The sequence below is a fragment of the Erpetoichthys calabaricus genome, chromosome 8 (assembly GCF_900747795.2).
Source record: "Erpetoichthys calabaricus chromosome 8, fErpCal1.3, whole genome shotgun sequence".
NCBI classification, from domain to species: Eukaryota; Metazoa; Chordata; class Cladistia; order Polypteriformes; family Polypteridae; genus Erpetoichthys; species Erpetoichthys calabaricus.
The window spans coordinates 17,274,010-17,295,145 of NC_041401.2; the positions used below are offsets into that span (position 1 = coordinate 17,274,010).

The window sequence follows — 21,136 nt, forward strand, 5'->3', positions numbered from 1 at the left end:
AGACATGCAGGTTAGGTGGATTGGCGATTCTAAATTGGCCCTAGTGTGTGCTTGGTGTGTGGCTGTGTTTGTGTGTGTCCTGCGGTGGGTTGGCACCCTGCCCAGGATTGGTTCCTGCCTTGTGTCCTGTGTTGGCTGGGATTGGCTCCAGCAGACCCCCGTGACCCTGTGTTCGGATTCAGCAGGTTGGAAAATGGATGGATGGATGGATGGATATCTATCTAATAGATAGATAGATGAAAGGCACTATATAATAGATATCAAAGGCACTATATAATAGATAGATATCAAAGGCACTATATAATAGATAGATAGATAGTGCTTTTCATATCTATCTACTGTGGTGGGTTGGCGCCCTGCCCGGGATTGGTTCCTGCCTTGTGCCCTGTGTTGGCTGGGATTGGCTCCAGCAGACCCCCGTGACCCTGTGTTCGGATTCAGCGGGTTGGAAAATGGATGGATGGATGGATATTCATATGGTGTCTATTTCATTTTTTTGTGATATTTTATGTCTACTATGTACTATAGTGTTTTGCGTTATCTGCCCTGCTGCTTGTATATGGAGCCTAGGCGGGGACAACTAATTAGGCAACGTTCTGTGTAAGCTGAGTTTCTCCATTTTTGTTTTGATTTTTTTTTCATTGTAATTGTTTGTTAATTTTGTTATTTATTTTTTATTATTTGTCTAAATATGCATTTTATCTCAGTATTGTTTATTATTTAGTTTCTACATGCTTAAATTTGTTCTCCTGCATTCCTTGTACTTTATGGGTAGTCCCTCAAGAGGCAGGGTCACAAATACCTCACTACAGGGAATCGCCCCCAGCTTTTCCTTAAATGCATTATGGGAAAGCGAGTCCCTTGTGGTTTATTTGAATATGTTTCGAAGTGAGTTTTCTAAGTGGTGATGTTTATTTGTTTTCTGCTGGTTATTTGATCTTTTTGCTTCTGTTTTTTGGCTTACTGTGTTGGATTACGTTTTTGGAGCGTTGTTTGCTTATGAATGCCTTCAGGCAACTCCTTGCGTCTCTTTTTGTTCTTTTGACTATTTAATTAATAATAATAATAATTCTTTGCATTTATTATAGCGCTTTTCTCAGTACTCAAAGCACTCAGCAATTGCAGGTTAAGGGCCTTCCTCAAGTGCCCAACAGAGCACAGTCCCTTTTGGCATTTACGGGATTCGAACCGGCAACCTTCCAATTGCTAGTGCAGATCCCTAGACTCAGAGCCACCACTCCGCCCTCAAATGATTAAATTCATCACCACTGAAATTGTCATCTCTTGTTATCAGCTGCAGGAAGGTGGCAGCAAAAGGCAGCATCCTAAAATGTGTCAGATACAGAAAGAGAATGGCACTAAGCATATGTGGAAAAAGTATGAGTTGAGGCACACAGGGAACACTCTCCACTCTTGTCAACACGTGAAAAATATAAGCCAATGATGTTCTTGATTATAGTCCATGTTGGACTAGTACCAGGCCCAACTGAAAACCAAGAAACAAGTTGAACATACCTTCCCATAAATCACCACATTTACAGATCCTTTCAGAATGATGTACCATGATGTTCCTTCTTCTCCTTGATTAAACACTAAAAGAAACACCGAAGCATCCAGTGAGTAAGGGAAGTGAAGACCCATAAAACATGCCTTAGGTTGTCATCAATTTTTCCACATTTTGTTATGTTACAGCCTTATTCCAAAATGGATTAAATTCATTTTTTTCCTCAGAATTCTACACACAACACCCCATAATGACAACGTGAAAAAAGTTTACTTGAGATTTTGCAAATTTATTAAAAATAAAAAATTGAGAAATCCCATGTACATAAGTATTCACAGCCTTTGCCGTGAAGCTTTAAATTGAGCTCAGGTGCATCCTGTTTCTCCTGATCATCCTTGAGATGTTTCTGCAGCTTCATTGGAGTCCACCTGTGGTAAATTCAGTTGGTTGGACATGATTTAGAAAGGCACACACCTGTCTATATAAGGTCCCACAGTTGACAGTTCATGTCAGAGCACAAACCAAGCATGAAGTCAAAGGAATTGTCTGTAGACCTCCGAGAGAGGATTGTCTCGATGCACAAATCTGGAGAAGGTTACAGAAAAATTTCTGCTGCTTTGAAGGTCCCAATGAGCACAGTGGCCTCCATCATCCGTAAGTGGAAGAAGTTCGAAACCACCAGGACTCTTCCTAGAGCTGGCCGGCCATCTAAACTGAACGATTGGGGGAGAAGGGCCTTAGTCAGGGAGGTGACCAAGAACCCAATGGTCACTCTATCAGAGCTCCAGAGGTCCTCTGTGGAGAGAGGAGAACCTTCCAGAAGAACAACCATCTCTACAGCAATCCACCAATCAGGTCTGTATGGTAGAGTGGCCAGACGGAAGCCACTTCTTAGTAAAAGGCACATGGCAGGCCGCCTGGAGTTTGCCAAAAGGCACCTGAAGGACTCTCAGACCATGAGAAAGAAAATTCTCTGGTCTGATGAGACAAAGATTGAACTCTTTGGTGTGAATGCCAGGCGTCACGTTTGGAGAAAACCAGGCACCGCTCATCACCAGGCCAATACCATCCCTACAGTGATGCATGGTGGTGGCAGCATCACGCTGTGGGGATGTTTTTCAGCGGCAGGGACTGGGAGACTAGTCAGGATAATGGGAAAGATGACTGCAGCAATGTACAAAGACATCCTGGATGAAAACCTGCTCCAGAGCGCTCTTGACCTCAGACTGGGGCGACGGTTCATCTTTCAGCAGGACAACGACCCTAAGCACACAGCCAAGATATCAAAGGAGTGGCTTCAGGACAACTCTGTGAATGTCCTTGAGTGGCCCAGCCAGAGCCCAGACTTGAATCCGATTGAACATCTCTGGAGAGATCTTAAAATGGCTGTGCACCGACGCTTCCTATCCAACCTGATGGAGCTTGAGAGGTGCTGCAAAGAGGAATGGGCGAAACTGGCCAAGGATAGGTGTGCCAAGCTTGTGGCATCATATTCAACAAGACTTGAGGCTGGAATTGCTGCCAAAGGCGCATCGACAAAGTATTGAGCAAAGGCTGTGAATACTTATGTACATGGGATTTCTCGTTTTTTTTTATTTTTAATAAATTTGCAAAAACCTCAAGTAAACTTTTTTCACGTTGTCATTATGGGGTGTTGTGTGTAGAATTCTGAGGAAAAAAATGAATTTAATCCATTTTGGAATAAGGCTGTAACATAACAAAATGTGGAAAAAGTAATGCGCTGTGAATACTTTCCAGATGCACTCTATCTAATCTATCTATCATATAGTGCCATTCACTCTATCTATCTATCTATCTATCATATAGCACCTTTCATCTATCTATCTATCTATCTTATATTGCCTTTCATATCTATCATTTCCAAACCCGTAGCAGCATGTCCAGCAGAGGGACAGTGCTGTGCATACAACTGGTTTAATGAGACACAAATAGACTGAAGTGCTGATAAACAGTATAATATGACAGCTTTCACTAAAATTTGTGGGATACGTCACCATTTTGGATTGACGTCATGATCTGAAGTTGGACAAACTCAGGCTTCACAAACATACTCCAAGTTTCTGAGTTCAAAATTCGACTTAAGTGGGCCTTTCAGTTAAAAATTCCAACTTCCCACTTCAAATGGAACATAGCACAAGTCTGACTTTGTCTGACTTCAGATCATGATGTCATTCCAAAGTACGTACATCATGAACTTTAGTGAAAGCTGTAGTATTACATTGTTTATTAGCACTTGTGTCATCTATCTATCTATCTATCTATCTATCTATCTATCTATCTATCTATCTATCTATCTATCTCTGTGTGTTATATAGTGCCTTTACTATCTATCTATCTACTTGAGTGAAAGTGCAGTCATAGGGTAGAAGTTGCACAACTACATGTATATATCTGTTTGTCTCTCTGTTATACAGTACAGTGCTATAATTACATTAATTATATTATTAATTATATTAATTATATATTTTATAAACTATTTTTCTATCCAGTTGAGCAGATACTGAAAATAACAATTCAGAATAGTACAGTATATACTGTAGTGACAACAGAAAGGAATTTCTTAATTTTTTTTTCAGTTAAGCAAGATACAAAATGAATGAATGGATATATTTATTAAAAATAGCCACAATAATAATAATTTAAATCGAATAGGGGTGAGGACAAGAGGAGTTACTTACACACAGTTCCTGCTTTTGCATGAGACTCAAAGATCAGCACACCTGCCAGCTCTCTCTTCACCTACAAAACAACCAATAAAAAAGGAGATTAAAAAAACCACAGCCGCGTAACCAAAGAGCTGATGTTCATCCTCATGTCAGTCGAAATACTGAGGAGACATACTGTGGTAGAGAGATGTGACAAGGCCTTAATGTGTAGCAGTTCTTCATAGATGATCTCCAGGTCATCCACTGTCCTCTGACCAGGCCTGTCGACACACAAAGGAGATCCTCTTAATGATAATTTCATTGAATACTGTACTATTATTCCGTTGCCCTGATTCTATTCACATTTCAATACAGTTGTCATATTTGATTTTTTTTTTTATTTCATACACTTTATCAATTCCTGAGGGGAAATTCTCTTTTTGTATGACATTTGGGGGTCAGAGTGCAGGGTCAGCCATTGTACAGCAACCCTGGTGCTATTTCCAGGTTAAGGGCCTTCCTTTCTCAAGTACCCCACTGGAATAGAATCCCTTCTGGCAGTAATGGGATTTGAACTGGCAAACTTCCAGATACATCAGTTCCTTTTTCCCCATCCAAATCAAGCCACCTCGCACTCCAACTACCATCATGGCTAATCCCTTTCTTCAATCTGAACGTTTGCGGCTGAGGCCTAGTATATAACAAGTGCTTGCTGAGAATCACCACTCTGTGTTACTCCTGGTGGCCCTTTCTGATTCAACATCAGCGGTGTAGTGTGTGTAGTGATCATCTCTTCCTAACTCAAGTCATGGTTCACTTGGAGGGGCTGGGATGTTTTTCAATGAAAGGTTGACAGCACCCCAGTGGGCTAATACAGGTGCTGGTCATAAAATTAGAATATCATGACAAAGTTGATTTATTTCAGTAATTCCATTCAAAAAGTGAAACTTGTATATTAGATTTATTCATTACACACAGACTGATGTATTTCAAATGTTTATTTCTTTTAATGTTGATGATTATAACTGATAACTAATGAAAGTCCCAAATTCAGTATCTCGGAAAATTAGAATATTGTGAGAAGGTTCAATATTGAAGACACCTGGTGCCACACTCTAATCAGCTAATTAACTCAAAACACCTGCAAAAGCCTTTAAATGGTCTCTCAGTCGAGTTCTGTAGGCTACACAATCATGGGGAAGGCTGCTGACCTGACAGTTGTCCAAAAGATGACCATTGACACCTTGCACAAGGAGGGCAAGACACAAAAAGTCATTGCTAAAGAGGCTGGCTGTTCACAGAGCTCTGTGTCCAAGCACATTAATAGAGAGGCAAAGGGAAGGACAAGATGTGGTAGAAAAAAGTGGACAAGCAATAGGGATAACCGCACCCTGGAGAGGATTGTGAAACAAAACCCATTCAAAAATGTGGGGGAGATTCACAAAGAGTGGACTGCAGCTGGAGTCAGTGCTTCAAGAACCACCACACACAGACGTATGCAAGACATGGGTTTCAGCTGTCGCATTCCTTGTGTCAAGCCACTCTTGAACAAGAGACGGCGTCAGAAGCGTCTCGCCTGGGCTAAAGACAAAAAGGACTGAACTGCTGCTTTCTGATGAAAGTAAATTTTGCATTTCCTTTGGAAATCAAGGTCCCAGAGTCTGTAAGAAGAGAGGAGAGGCACAGAATCCACGTTGCTTGAGGTCCAGTGTAAAGTTTCCACAGTCAGTGATAGTTTGGGGCGCCATGTCATCTGCTGGTGTTGGTCCATTGTGTTTTCTGAGGTCCAAGGTCAACGCAGCCGTCTACCAGGAAGTTTTAGAGCACTTCATGCTTCCTGCTGCTGACGAACTTTATGGAGATGCAGATTTCATTTTCCAGCAGGACCTGGCACCTGCACACAGTGCCGAAGCTACCAGTACCTGGTTTAAGGACCATTGTATCCCTGTTCTTGATTGGCCAGCAAACTCGCCTGACCTTAACCCCATAGAAAATCTATGGGGTATTGTGAAGAGGAAGATGCAATACGCCAGACCCAACAATTCAGAAGAGCTGAAGGCCACTATCAGAGCAACATGGGCTCTCATACCACCTGAGCAGTGCCACAGACTGATCGACTCCATGCCACGTCGCACTGCTGCAGTAATCCAGGCCAAAGGAGCCCCAATTAAATATTGAGTGCTGTACATGCTCACACTTTTCATGTTCATACCTTTCAGTTGGCCAACATTTCTAAAAATCCTTTTTTTGCATTGGTCTTAATTGATATTCTAATTTTGCGAGATACTGAATTTGGGACTTTCATTAGTTGTCAGTTATAATCATCAACATTAAAAGAAATAAACATTTGAAATACATCAGTCTGTGTGTAATGAATGAATCTAATATACAAGTTTCACTTTTTGAATGGAATTACTGAAATAAATCAACTTTGTTATGATATTCTAATTTTATGACTAACACCTGTATAAGTGCTTGGGGTCATGTTCAGAAGTGAGGATTTCAGGGGTGCTATCACATTGCAAGTGTTTTGCTAGTCTAAAATGATGAAGAAGAAGCTTTTCTGTTCAGGGTTTCCAGCACACCCACAGTCACAAAATGTGGATAGTGAGTACAGAAAAAGAAAGTCAGCTTCTCCACTAAGTTGATAGTCTCACTTTGAATAGAAAGAGGAGCTCAGCAGTCTGAAAGAACCGCCATCGGATCAAGAGTTTTAAACATATGGTAAGGATGACCCCCAGGCGCCTCACACCGGACGTAACCCAACGAGATGATACCCAGAGGCAGACTCACTACAACAAAGGGAATTCTGAAAGGAACGATATCTGCTGCTGATTCAAGGATAATCTGGTCATCCTTCATCAGCTGTCTTTCACCATATCCCTCAAGAAGATGATGAAATGTATGAAATGGTTTGTTTTCCTCTCCTCACTTGATGTAATGAAACGTTCTATTTAGTCATACAGTATTATTACAAATGTACTGCAGTAGTAGGGTGTTGTACCGTGGTAGCCATAATGGAGGCAATGAGAATTCAAGCAAAATTTTGCTGCTGAGCACATCCTGAAACATTAGGATGTGGGAAGAAACAAACAGACATGGAAAGAATGGCAACCAAAATGAACCCCAGGTACTTAAAGCTGTGAGACAGCATCAGTAGCCACTATGCACCCACATCCATTTATCCATTCATTAAATTATTTAATAAAACTCATCCATCCATTTTCCATCCCGCTGAATCCAAGCACAGGGTCATGGGGGTCTGCTGGAGCCAATCCCAGCCAACACAGGGCTGGAAACAATCCCGGGCAGGATGCCAACCCACCACAGGACACACACAAACACACCAAGCACACACGAGGGCCAATTTAGAATCGCCAATCCACCTAATCTGCATGTCTTTGGACTGTGGGAGAAAACCCACGATGACACGGGGAGAACATGCAAACTCCACGCAGGACTCCTTACTGCGAGGCAGCAGCGCTATCAACTGCTCCACCGTGCCGCCCAAAACCCATCCATTAATCCATAAATTGATTCTTCTATTAAATTTATGTATCTACTGATCCACCATTAAAACAGCACTACTTCACTTGCTTTTTATCAATTCACCTTTACATCAGTGTAGTGAGAAGTCAAGCAAAATGATGCCTTTTATTGGCTAACTAAAAAGATTACAATATGCAAGTTTTCGAGGCAATCAGGCCCCTTCTTCCAGCGAGATGTCATCAATCTTACATGTAATCAATGTTTACATCTCGCCTGAAGAAGGGGCCTGAGTTGCCTCGAAAACTTGCATATTGTAATCTTTTTAGTTAGCCAATAAAAGGCGTCATTTTGCTTGACTTTTCTCTACATCCATAATGGCTAACACGCAGAGGTGGGTAGTAACGAGTTACATTTACTCCGTTACATTTACTTAAGTAACTTTGTAGCGGGGCTACATTGTTAGTGTTGTCAAATGTCAGTACTGAGTGTGTCTTGTTTCCATTGTCTCGTTTGCTGTTTATGTGTGTGTGCTGTTGTATGTAAAGTGCTTTATAAATAAAGTTGACTTGACTTGACTATTAGTAAATGCCGTCCCCGTAAAGGGGGACGGATGATGGAAGAAGACCACAGCCTCAAACCTGGAAAGCACCCATTCAATATTAATCAATTACAGCCGTCACAGGACTATTTAAGTAATCAGAGAAGAGAGAGAGGAGAGGAGAAAGGAGACCATTTGTTTTCAACCACGTATCAACTTACTTGCTGTTTTTTCACATCGCACCTTTGCACCAGTTTGTTTTTCATTTTGCCGGACTGTCTTCCATCTTTCATCTGCTGAGACCCCGGGGTCGATTCGTCATCCACCATACGCCGAGGAATCACGGTGAGGTTGCTCCAATTGCCGGGAAAATCAAACAACGCATTTATCTCTAGTTCAGACATCCGTATTCAGGAAAGTTCGACTCAAATTCACGATCATTCTGTATATCATTCATTTTTTGTTATTCGTCTTGTTTGTTATATGTTACAGGGGCAAGGGAGGGTTTTTTTGTATTTATATATGGTGGTGTCTCGTTGTTGATGTGGTGGAGGGATATTTATATTTATATACAGTATGTTTATCTTTCTATTTTTGCATTTGTCTTGTTGTTTCATTTAATACATTTAATCAGTTTAATTTTACATACCTGCTTTTGTGAGTTTATATTTACACCGTCGATTGTGGGGGAAAAGTTTAATTTGTTAGGGGTACGGCTTGATAGTTTAGATTCATCTCAGTAAATAATCCAGGCCACAGGTCTTGGAGGTGTTGCTGCCGGCTGGGTAAGGGGTCGGCTGTTACAACTTTTTTAAAAAAATGACACTTCTAAGAGTAGTTTACTGCACCATACTTTTTACTTTTACTTGAGTACATTTGTGAAGAAGAAACGCTACTCTTACTCTGCTACATTGGGCAACACTCGACTTGTTACTTTTTTCCATTTATACATTAAATTCTATTTTTGCAAGAGAGAAGTTGCCAGTGGATCTCCTGCATGACTGTTTCACCAATCAGACGTAGCCATGCAGTCACATGACCACACACAAACTTCCTGTGTCTTGCAGCCTGTGAGAGACATTTTTAGTCATGCGGGGCTCCTGTTCACTGCTAAATGGTCACAGCTTCACTGCAAGAACCAGATTGTCGTTCCCAAGCCTGCCTTTCACGTCTTTTCTCCTTTTCTTTGATTCCCCCTTCTTTTTTTGTGTTGACCCATATATATACACTCCCGTCTCTGTGGGCCATAATCACACGCCGCAGAAAGCCAATGAAGCAATTGAGAACAATCGGACCCGCACGTGCAGGTGTGACTCGCTCCAACTACCTCATTAACTCCCCGGACCCGCTACACCACAAAGTGAGTATGCAGTATTATACGGTCAGCGTACAGTCAGTATATCTCGTCACTGTAAGTAGTCTGCACTGTTCAAACACACATGTTACCTACTGTAGGTATCGGCTTCAAAAGCTTTGTTGTGAGATTTGGAACTTTGTGTTATTTCTGCATCTTTATTTTGTAAAGATGTTATTTTTACTCATTTTTTATTTTATTATTTGGAAATAGCAGAATTTGCACATTATTTTATATTGTTGTCTGTCTTATTACAACATTTCTAAAAGATAAATCATTTATTATGATCAAACAGTTACTCAGTACTTGAGTAGTCGTTTCACCAAATACTTTTTTACTCTTACTTGAGTCATTTTTTGGATGACTACTTTTTACTTCTACTTGAGTCTTATTATTTTGAAGTAACGCTACTCTTACTTGAGTACAATTTTTGGCTACTCTACCCACCTCTGATCATAAGGTACAACACCCTAGCACCTTTACATCAATTGATTCTCAAATATATATTATCAGCCTTCAATTCATTTTATAAACTGCTTTTTATCCCAAAAATATTATGCACACGTCAGGAACCAACCACGGCCGGAGCAAGCTCACACACACAATTATAACACAAAAAATGACAGCAAAGACAAACATAATTATAATAAATGAAGAAAAATGAACAACACGTGTGCATATGCATCCATACTGCTAATCTTCAGTTCAATTTTACATAGCGCCCTTGACGATGTTTTGCACTTACGGCTTTCTGAGAATCATTCTCATATGTGCGTCAGGCCCGATCTGCAGGAGGAGTAGGAGGGTGTCCTGCAGTTCCTCTTCACTCTCTTTCTTCTCCTCCTCTGTTGGTGGTGGGGCATCCTCCTGCTCATCATCCAGGAAACGGTAAAACAGGTACTTGTCTTGAAAGTTGTGTTCCTGGTCCACTGCAAAGCCCCAAAAAGACTTTAGCTCTTTGACAGAAATGGCAAACAATCAACCCTAACCCTAACCCTAACTCTAAACAGTAATACAGTAATACACACACACACATATATATATATATATATATGTGTGTATATACTGTGTGGGGTGGCACGGTGGCACAGTGGGTAGCGCTGCTGCCTCGCAGTTAGGAGACCTGGGTTCGCTTCCCAGGTCCTCCCTGTGTGGAGTTTGCATGTTCTCCCCGTGTCTGCGTGGGTTTCCTCCCACAGTCCAAAGACATGCAGGTTAGGTGCATTGGCAATTCTACATTGTCCCGAGTGTGTGCTTGGTGTGTGTGTCTGTGTGCCCTGTGGTGGGCTGGCGCACTGCCCGCGGTTTGTTTCCAGCCTGTGTTGGCTGGGATTGGCTCCAGCAGACCCCCATGACCCTGTAGTTAGGATATAGCAGGTTGGATAATGGATGGATGAATATGCTCTGTGTATGTATATGCATATATATATATATCCTCTTTAATAAAACCCCTGTGTGCGTCCAGTGTCCGTGTGTGTGTGTCTTCTGGTGAAGTGCTCATGCGCGGGGCACAGTGCGACGCTTCAAAGCAGATGCTTCAAAGGCCGCCTGACGCATCACTTAAGACAGAGAGGGCGGGACCTATAAAATATCGCGCGGCCGATCCAATCGGATTTCAGTAAATGAGGTAAGACCTAAAACATAAAACATGAAAAATCCAATCGGGTCCTGAGACACGGAGACCAGCTTCCCCATTGTTGTGCAAGTGTTCACTCTGAGGATGTCAGATTTGCGATTAAGAAGCTTGGCCCGGTAAAGTGTAAAGTGTCAGTCGTTGAAGGGGTTTTCCTAAATATATGAATTTTCATTATATTACAATACGATGACTTTTAAAAGTAGATTTATTTTCACGCACATTACATCATTTGCAGAGGAGAATCTGCTGATTGCTCACTGTTGTGACAGAAAATTAAATGCATATTACGGACAGCAAAGCCAGTATTACTGTCAGAGAAAATTACAGGCATTTTACAGAAAAAATTTACTGAGGTAAAAGGTCCCTTGCCATTTAATATAGACTGTTCCTACTAATGTTTATGGTCTACTGTTCTAACGCCTGTTATTGTAACAGGCTTAATGTCTAGTATATATATATATATTGTGGCAAGCGGCTGGGAGTGGCACCCAGCCGGGATGCCAGGAAGGACCAGAAGAGGGATTACGCCTCCTCCAGACCACGAGGGGGTGACTGCCCTTGTGGCTTTGGGGACCACGGGAACTGAGCTTGGAAGCTCAACCCTATAGGGGCCCTTGACCACCACCAGGGGGCACCCTAATGCCTGGAGAACCCTGGTCCTCGGCACTTCCGCCACACCTGGAAGTGTTGGGGGGAAGACAACAACAACAACAACATTTATTTATATAGCACATTTTCATACAAAAAGTAGCTTAAAGACTACCAGGGACACCCGGAGTGCCTCCGGGTGCACAGCCGGTACTTCCGCCACACTGGGGAGTGCCAGCAGAAGATGATCGGGAGGCACCTGGAGCACATCCGAGTGATTATAAAAGGGGCCGCCTCCCTCTGATCGATGGCTTGAGTCGGGAGTGGAGAAGGACGGAGCTCGGGAGGAGAGGAGTGGAGGCGGCCTGAAGAGAGAGAGAGGCATCATTGTGAGAGGCCTGAACTTTGGGGGAGTTTTGGGGTTGTGTGTGCACCTTAGTAAATAGTAAATATGTATAATAAACGTGTGCTGGTGTTTGAACCATCAGTGTCCGCCTGTCTGTGTCCGGGCCAGCCTCCACAATATATATACAGTATGTCAAATACATCTGGAAATTTACAGTTGATACTAAAATTGAAGGGATGGTAGATACTGAGTAGGCAGCAAAAATAACTGGAAAGGACTGGATGAACATTTGGAAAATGTAGGTTAACACGTCAATGTAGAAAAGTGCAAAATGCTACACATGGGCACAGGAAGATCAATTATACATACTGTACCTGTATAAGATGGGTTACACTGTCACACAGGAAGGGACCGATAAAAAAAGGATTTAAGGGTTTATGCTGACCCAACAATGTGCAGAAGCAATCATTTCTAGAAACTCTTGAATATAAATAGTGCAATGTTAAACTTCGACTAATTAATGCACTAGTGAGATTGTACCTTGAGTATTGTGTGCAGTTCTGGTCAACCCATTGCAAAAAAGATCTCACGTTTTCTTATTCTCGGAGAGCTCTTTAAGGTTTGTTCCTGCTCAATGCTGCTCAGTGTGAATAATTCTTGTTCATTCTGCCCACACCACCTTCCCTTACATAGACAAGGTGTGCAGCCACCAAGACCTGAAGATCAGTTTGTGCTGCTCCGTATACTGGCAGTTAAAGTATGCGTACCAGTGACCCACACCAAACCCACAGAGCCTCAACTGCAGTGACCTTTACACTTCGTGACCGACATACAGCCAAATGGCTGACCCCAAAAGGAGCCGTATGTCAGCGTATGACTGGCATTATGTCAAAGGAAAGATCATTGTCACTGTGGACCCTGGCTTTCTTCCTGCCACAGGGGAGTCCTGTGAACAATTTATAAACTGTCTTTGGGATTTTTCTCTGTGGTCCTAGTCCATAAGCAGCTGGACAGTGAAGAATAATAAGATGGGCTTTGAGTGACAGTAAATATAGCCAATATGAATGGCACTATGTTAAAATAAATATTTATTATTGACCGGCAGTACACTCTTTGGGTGCACTGCAGTGATGATGATGGCCTTTAGGGGGCAGCCAAGATTCTTCTTTTTATTATAGTAATGTACACTCATGTCTTTCTTCAAAATAACTTATAATACTGGATTTCTTACAACCGTTTTCTTGTTTTTTTTACGTTTGGAGCACAGAGAGGTTAAGTGATTTTTTTTGGGGTCACACAGCCAGTCAGAGGCAACCTCAGGTTTTAATGTTAAATATCACTACACTCACTAACTGTCACATGGCCAGAGTGGACCCCCAGGACCGAGTTTGGGAAACAGCGGTTTAGATGATGAACATTTTGTGTCAACATAAACCCCTAAAGCTTTTTTAAAAGGCAGCTTCCTGTAGGACAGCATCTCTGTCTCGTATTTGTATTTGATATTCAGTTTGCCCATGTGAAGCCCTTTGCACTTTTCTACATTAAAATGCTTTTTCAAGTGTTTGCCCAGTTTTGTGATTTGTTTTGCTCCCACCTGCTGACTGTCATCTTTCACTTTCCTGATTAAAGATGCACAGTCAAGACAAACTACAGTTACTGAAGCTGACCCAGAAGAACATCAGGCAACAGTCGAACTTCAAGTCAAGAATGGGAGACAGCTGTGTAGAATGTGGAACTTTGATTGACACCATGCTTGACCAATGGGCAGGAAGTTGGGCTTCCTTACCGTGGTTCAGGACACCCTCCTCCAGTAAGACTTGCCACATGCCCACTGCCTGTGTGCGGGAGTGAACACAAGAGCTCTGATGCATCATCCAGTCCACCAGCTCTGTCCCAACACAGCATTGCCTGCAAGAGAAGGACATAATTTGAGAGAGAAAGAAAAAGGAGATACCAGTGTAACTCAGCATGACAGCAGAGTAGGGGCAGAAATGAACTTTATGAACCCTGGGGATACCACTTGACTCTAACCCTGCTGGGGTAGCATCAGATGTACAGAAGGGTCAGAGAATGAAAAGCGTGCGATCTTCAAGCACAGAATATTAGAAAACTGAATCTCGGAGGACTCCAGGTGATTTATGGCAGCTTGGAAGAGTTAAGACCCATTTGCCTTTCTAAAAGAATAATTGAGCTGCCATTGAAGGTTTGCAAGATCATCTTAGACTGGCGCTCCAGCATAAATATTTGAGTTTTTATGTTGGTGACCAGGTAACTACTGTCGTAATACCAACCTCATGATGGAGAAGAAATGACTTTACATGGTTATACTAGGCGGCACGGTGGTGCAGTGGGTAGCGCTGCTGCCTCGCAGTTGGGAGACCTGGGGACCTGGGTTCGCTTCCCGGGTCCTCCCTGCGTGGAGTTTGCATGTTCTCCCCGTGTCTGCGTGGGTTTGCTCCGGGCGCTCCGGTTTCCTCCCACAGTCCAAAGACATGCAGGTTAGGTGGATTGGTGATTCCAAATTGGCCATAGTGTGTGCTTGGTGTGTGGGTGTGTTTGTGTGTGTCCTGCGGTCGGTTGGCACCCTGCCCGGGATTGGTTCCTGCCTTGTGCCCTGTGTTGGCTGGGATTGGCTCCAGCAGACCCCCGTGACCCTGTGTTCGGATTCAGCGGGTTGGAAAATGGATGGATGGATGGATGGTTATACTAATACTAGGAGGTTCCCCCCTGCTCGCTTTGCTCGCCAGCCACTTTGCATCTCTGCCACTCGCATTGTGAAGAGGGGGGCTGAACGCACCCCAAGGAGACGCTGTCGCTCCTCTGAAACCCCCTCTTAAACGGTGATACAATGAGAAACAAGTACAGTTTGTTTTTGTTTTTGCCTCCTCGAGCGTCACTTTCAGATTCATCAGAATCACTTTCGATTTCACTGTCCGTTTCAGTTTCACTGCCTGAAGACGGAGTCACTTCGTCATTACTGCTCATATCACTGTCAAGAACATGCAACACCTGAGCTGCTGAAAAACGTTTCTTACCAGACGCCATTATGGAGCTAGGAGAAGATGCATCTGCATCGCTGCCCAGGTAACACTGTCACAAGACACAACCATATCATTTCACGAGCAATGCTCAGCACTGAACCTGTTGGCACTTTTACAGCCCGAGTAGTCCTCAGGTCTAACGCTTACACAAGACATGTCTACACCATTATCTGAGTGACGCTCCGGACTAACGCTTTGAGCAATGTTTTTACAGCTTGAGAGATGCTCGGGTCTAACCCTAAGGAGGTTAAATACTAAATGACAGGCAAACAAATGTGAGTTATTGTATAGTCGGTTGCAGAAGGAAAATAAACAGCTTTCTTCTTGTGTTAATGGCAGGAATTTCTTAGCTGCCACCAATTTTTGCAATTTTTCTCCATGTTTATCTAAACCAAAAGTATAAACTACAACAGTAGTGACCATCCAGTCCTGTGGAACTGCAGGATTTCCTTGCCCCTGTGTGTAGCCCAGCACAGCACCCGTCTCCACCACAAGCTGTCAATTCCTGATTCTTGTAGTGTGATAATTTATTAAATCAGATTTGACGATTTGTGGGGGATGGAATGGGCAGAGGCCAACAAAGAGTGGTTGAGGATTGCTAAGATCAAAAGTCTGATCATCAAATAGTCGTGAGACAGCTAGCTGTTGCTATGTGACCTAACACAAACGTGAACCCAACAGCTGATCCTTCAGGCTCCAGAACAGGCTGAGGGCTCACCGGTACGTCTTCAGATGGTATTTCCGGTCTCGTATCATGTGTGGAGCTCTGGATAGGATGGCATTCCTTAAGGTCTTTCCTGCTCTCAAGATCTTCTCAGATGGGACCTGTCAGGAGAAAATGGAACAAAGGCAAGGTAAATTTTGGGAGGCTCCAAGCTCCCTAAGCTTAAACAAAAAAAAAAAAAAAGGGATAGGGGTTAGGGGTCAAAAAGAAAAAGGGCTTTTCTGCAGCATTTCTACCTGAGTAACAGTTTTAGTGGGAGGCAAGGTGGCACGGCTTTCAATGAGTGGTGTCTGAAAAATAAAACATGAACATAAAGATGGAAGATGAATATAATGATTAAATAACTCAAAGAAATATGAGGGGAACATGCAGGAGTGAAATGAGTTAAAAAAATAACAATAACAACAACAAATCTGGGGGAAGACTATCACATGGGCAACAAGACCAATGGCCAGCTTGGTGTCACACAGTCTTCCATTACCAAAAGCATAAGAAATGCGTCCACCTGGTTAAAGAAGCCACACAGTGTCTGCCTGAAAGGTTTACATAACCTGCTAAGGTTGTGATACGTTGTGGAGACCATCACTACACCAAGATGTGTTGTCCCCTTGCATGGGGCATGGTTTGTGGAAGTTACACATCGTGACCTCACTCACATGACGCTTTAATAGCTGGTGCCACATGTTAAACAACATCTGAGATTATGGATACTTTGCCAAAGACTCTGGTGTGTGCTGAAATGAAAGACTGGGTAGTTATTAATTTATGGGTCGTGTTTTGGTTTTTGGCCCTGTCTACAACTTATCGATAGATAGATAGATAGATAGATAGATAGATAGATAGATAGATAGATAGATAGATAGATAGATAGATAGATAGATAATTTATTAATCCTAAGGGGAAATTCACATACTCCAGCAGCAGCATATTGATAAAAACAATATTAAATTAAAGAGTGATAACAATGCAGGTATAACAGACAGTAACTTTGTATAATGTTAACGTTTACCCCCCTGAGTGGAATTGAAGAGTCTCATAGTGTGATGGATGAACAATCTCCTCAGTCTGTCAGTGGAGCAGGACGGTGACAGCAGTCTGTCGCTGAAGCTGCTCTTCTGTCTGGAGATGATCCTGTTCAGTGGATGCGGTGGATTCTCCATGATTGATAGGAGTCTGCTCAGCGCCCATCGCTCTGCCACAGATGTCAAACTGTCCAGCTCCGTGCCTACAATAGAGCCTGCCTTCCTCACCAGTTTGTCCAGGCGTGAGGCGTCCTTCTTCTTAATGCTGCCTCCCCAGCACACCACCGCGTAGAAGAGGGCACTCGCCACAACCGTCTGATAGAACATCTGTAGAATCTTATTGCAGATGTTGAAGGATGCCAGCCTTCGAAGGAAGTATAATTGGCTCTGTCCTTTCTTACACAGATCATCAGTATTGGCAGTCCAGTCCAGTTTATCATCCAGCTGCACTCCCAGGTATTTATATGTCTGCACCCTCTGCATACAGTCACCTCTGATGATCACGGGGTCCATGAGGGGTCTGGGCCTCCTAAAATCCACCACCAGCTCCTTGGTTTTTCTGGTGTTCAGGTGTAGGTGGTTTGAGTAGCACCATTTAACAAAGTCCTAAATTAGGTTCCTATACTCCTCCTCCTGATGCAGCCCACGATAGCGGTGTCGTCAGTGAAGTTTTGCACGTGGCAGGACTCCGAGTTGTATTGGAAGTCCGATGTATATAGGCTGAACAGGACTGGAGAAAGTACAGTCCCCTGCTGCACTCCTGTGTTGCTGACCACAATGTCAGACCTGCAGTTCCCGAGACGCACATACTGAGGTCTGTCTGTAAGATAGTCCACGATCCATGCCACCAGGTATGATTTTGTTCTTTTGTTCCTTTCACAGCCCAAAGACCTATGTTTTATTTAATTTGTGACTTAAATTACTGTATATACTCGTGTGTATGTTCTCCCGCAGAAAAATGGGATTTTATCTTATAATTTCTGGTATTTTATAATGTAAGTCGTGTAAGTCGAATGTGGAAAACTCACGCTATTGGTCCAAGGGATTGTGATATGCTAACGCCCACCTGAGAGAGTAACCACGGAGCACACAGCCTTCTATGTGGGTGTGGCAATGCGCTGTATCAGCGTGTGCTCCTAACCTCTCTCTGTCTCTATTGTGCCTACGTGACCACACAGTAGTACCCAAACTATTCTGAAGCGACGTTTGAACTGTTTTGTGTTTTTTGTATCTCACACCGTCATACACCTTTATCATAAGAGCATCCCTTGTCTGCAATGGAGCATTCGAGCTGGTTTTAAATTAAATGTCATTGAAGTAGCGAAAGAAATTGGTAACTGTGCTGCTGCAACAAAATTCAATGCGTCTGAGAAACTGAGAAAGTGAGATTGGAGGAGGCAAGAAGATTAAGTGTCATATTTTTCTATGGGCGTATAAGTCGGGGTCTGATTTTATGATCCAATTTTTCAGGTTTCAAGACCCGACTTATGCGTGAGTGTATACAGTAGGTGTATGTGAGACTGACAGATTGAGTAGTACCCTAAGATAGACTGCTGTCCCTTCCGTGGTTACTTTTTATATACGAGGGATGTTAAAAAGTTTATGCACTTTCGTATTTTCATTGGGAATGGTGAAGGCGGGAAGAGTAGTAATTGGGCATTAAAAAGTTGGTACGACGCTGGAAAAATTGCATCGCAAAGGAAGGTGACTATATAGAAAGTTTTGATAAATAGAGTTAAAAACAAGTGCGGAAACTTTTTGAACGTCCCTCGTATTTACAGAAAATAACTGGAGGAAAACTAAACTGGCACTTCACTGATATGTTTCTTTTATTGGAATGCATGCAGCACACTCTTCTGCTTGGCTTTACAATTGAGCTTTGTAAAGAATCAGCATACCGGTACTCCCAGTGCCCCCAACATCATAATAACTTACTTTAAAAGTAAATGGACTACTTAACACGTTACTTTTAAAGCATTAAACATACTGCTGCCGATACTGTGCTGCTGAGCTTAGCTCTGTATATTCAGTTCATCGACATAAATTTAGCAATTTCTGAATTATTGAGACTGATTATTTCAACCAGAAGAAGAAATAATGCCACTGCCCAAGCATTTACCTCAGGAATTTGATCATTGTGGGTACTTCCATCATTTTCTACCCGAGACCCGCTAACAGAGTGCAACTAACTCGCGCAGAGTGCAAAATCCTTAACTGTAACCCGGTTAAGAGTTTACATGGCCAAATAAAAGTGACACGCACATAGAAATCAAAGTGTGTTAACCTGGTTCCTCCAAGATAAATTTCCTGCTTTCTCTAACCAGAATATGTTCTATCAGACGGTTGTGGCGAGCGCCCTCTTCTACGGGGTGGTGTGCTGGGGCGGCAGCATTAAGAAGAAAGACGCCTCACGCCTGGACAGACTGGTGAGGAAGGCAGGCTCTATTGTAGGCATGGAGCTGGACAGTTTGACATCAGTGACAGAGTGATGGGCGCTGAGCAGACTCCTGTCAATCATGGAGAATCCACTGCATCTACTGAATAGGATCATCTCCAGACAGAAGAGCAGCTTCAGCGACAGACTGCTGTCACCGTCCTGCTCCACTGACAGACTGAGGAGATCGTTCCTCACCCACACTATGAGACTCTTCAATTCCACCCGGGGGTTATTGAAGTTATTGTCTGTTTTTACCTGCATTTTTATTACTCTTTAATTTAATATTGTTTTTTTGTATCAGTATGCTGCTGCTGGAGTATGTGAATTTCCCCTTGGGATTAATAAAGTATCTATCTATCTATCTAAAGGCTTACATGGCATTTTAGAAACTACATTTCTGTGAATAATGAAAATCATTTACAGCTAAAATGTAGTAACAATGAACTGCTAAACCACACGGTATTTACATACTTTGTCACCCACGTGCGATTGGGAGGGCCTGAATAATAGTAGTAGTACCATGCCAGACCAGGGGGAGGTGAGCTGCACTAACTTTCTCTCTCAATCCTCTGCAGACCATCCACAGGAAATCCCTCTAGGTCCTGGCATCACTGATGACATCACTTCCGGTGCCACTTGATGACATCACTTCCGGTTCAAGTCCAGATGATGTCACTTCCTGTCATAGTCTTTAAAGCCACCATATTTTCCCATTCAAGTCAGTTCTGTTTTGGACTTCAATTTGAACACAACTCAAAAATAGGTGCGGAGTGGTGGCTCTGAGGCTAAGGATCTGCGCTGGTATCTAGAAGGTTGCTGGTTCGAATCCCCGTCACTGCCAAAAGAGATCCTACTCTGCTGGGCCCTTGAGCAAGACCCTTAACCTGTAATTGCTCCAGGGGCGCTGTACAATGGCTGACCCTGCGCTCTAACCCCAAGGGGTATGCGAAAACTAACAAATTTCTAATATGAGAAATCGTATAAGACGAAATAAAGAACAAAAAAAAAAAAATAAATAATGCCCATTTGCAGCCAGGGCATATTATATGGGTGGCTGCCTGTGACAATGCGGGTTCAGCTCTGTGCTCCCATCCATTGTGTGGGAGTCCTTGAACCCAACACCGTCGGTAATGTTACCGATGAGCTAGACAGTGAGGCAATAACAATGGAGCAAGGGGATGGTTCAAAAAGTGCAAAGTGCTTTTATTTAAAGTAATCCAAAACAAAAGTGCAACTGTGCAAAGTTCAATAAATAAATAAACCATAAAAGAAATCTGGAGGTTAAAAACAACACGAAAATCTTCTAAAAACCACGAGGTAAAACAGCACAGGAAGCTATCCTTTAAGAACACTAAGTCCGGTGTCTTCCTTTGCCATGGCGGCTCCCCTGCTACTCCCATCTGGGCTGCTCAACAGGAGAATCGCCTACCTGCAAGAACAGCTGCCCTTCACTCTGGTCCGGTAGCCCTCCGATCCTTGGCTACATCGGGCTCCCAACTGGACCAAGACTTGGGTTATTTTCCCAGTGGCCAAGGCGCTCACACTGGGGGTACACCAGCCCAAAGCCTTGTCGACTCCTGCTCCTATCCACGGTCAGTCGACTCCTCCACTGGTCACTCCAGCTCCTAAATCGCTCAGCTGGAGCAACCGCTTTCTCAGCTCCACTGAGTGTCGGCCAAACACTCCCATCGTGGGCTCTCTTCCCAGCTGCCTGCCTTCTCCAACTCCAGCCTGCTCTTGCTTGGTATCCTTCAATAAGGGCGCGCACAAAAAGGCGAGCTTCAAAAGGCC

General features: G+C 43.1%; 1 protein-coding gene and 1 long non-coding RNA gene across 5 annotated transcripts in view; one reads left to right on the forward strand and one right to left on the reverse strand.

Annotated features, from left to right (window-relative positions):
* Positions 1-21,136, forward strand: part of LOC127528937 (uncharacterized) — a 328,693-nt gene that overhangs the window by 95,269 nt on the left and 212,288 nt on the right. The window lies entirely within an intron of this gene.
* Positions 1-21,136, reverse strand: part of rapgef4a (Rap guanine nucleotide exchange factor 4a) — a 348,015-nt gene that overhangs the window by 73,242 nt on the left and 253,637 nt on the right. For 3 of the 4 annotated variants that reach the window (XM_028806286.2, XM_028806288.2, XM_051930613.1), the window contains 7 exons: positions 16,123-16,176; positions 15,881-15,987; positions 13,908-14,029; positions 10,297-10,480; positions 4,367-4,451; positions 4,204-4,264; positions 1,516-1,592 (listed from right to left, as the gene is read on the reverse strand). In XM_028806286.2, coding sequence (XP_028662119.2) covers positions 1,516-1,592; positions 4,204-4,264; positions 4,367-4,451; positions 10,297-10,480; positions 13,908-14,029; positions 15,881-15,987; positions 16,123-16,176 — 690 coding nt within the window. The remainder of the gene's footprint in view (positions 1-1,515; positions 1,593-4,203; positions 4,265-4,366; positions 4,452-10,296; positions 10,481-13,907; positions 14,030-15,880; positions 15,988-16,122; positions 16,177-21,136) is intronic. The other variant, XM_028806287.2, reaches the window with a different exon arrangement.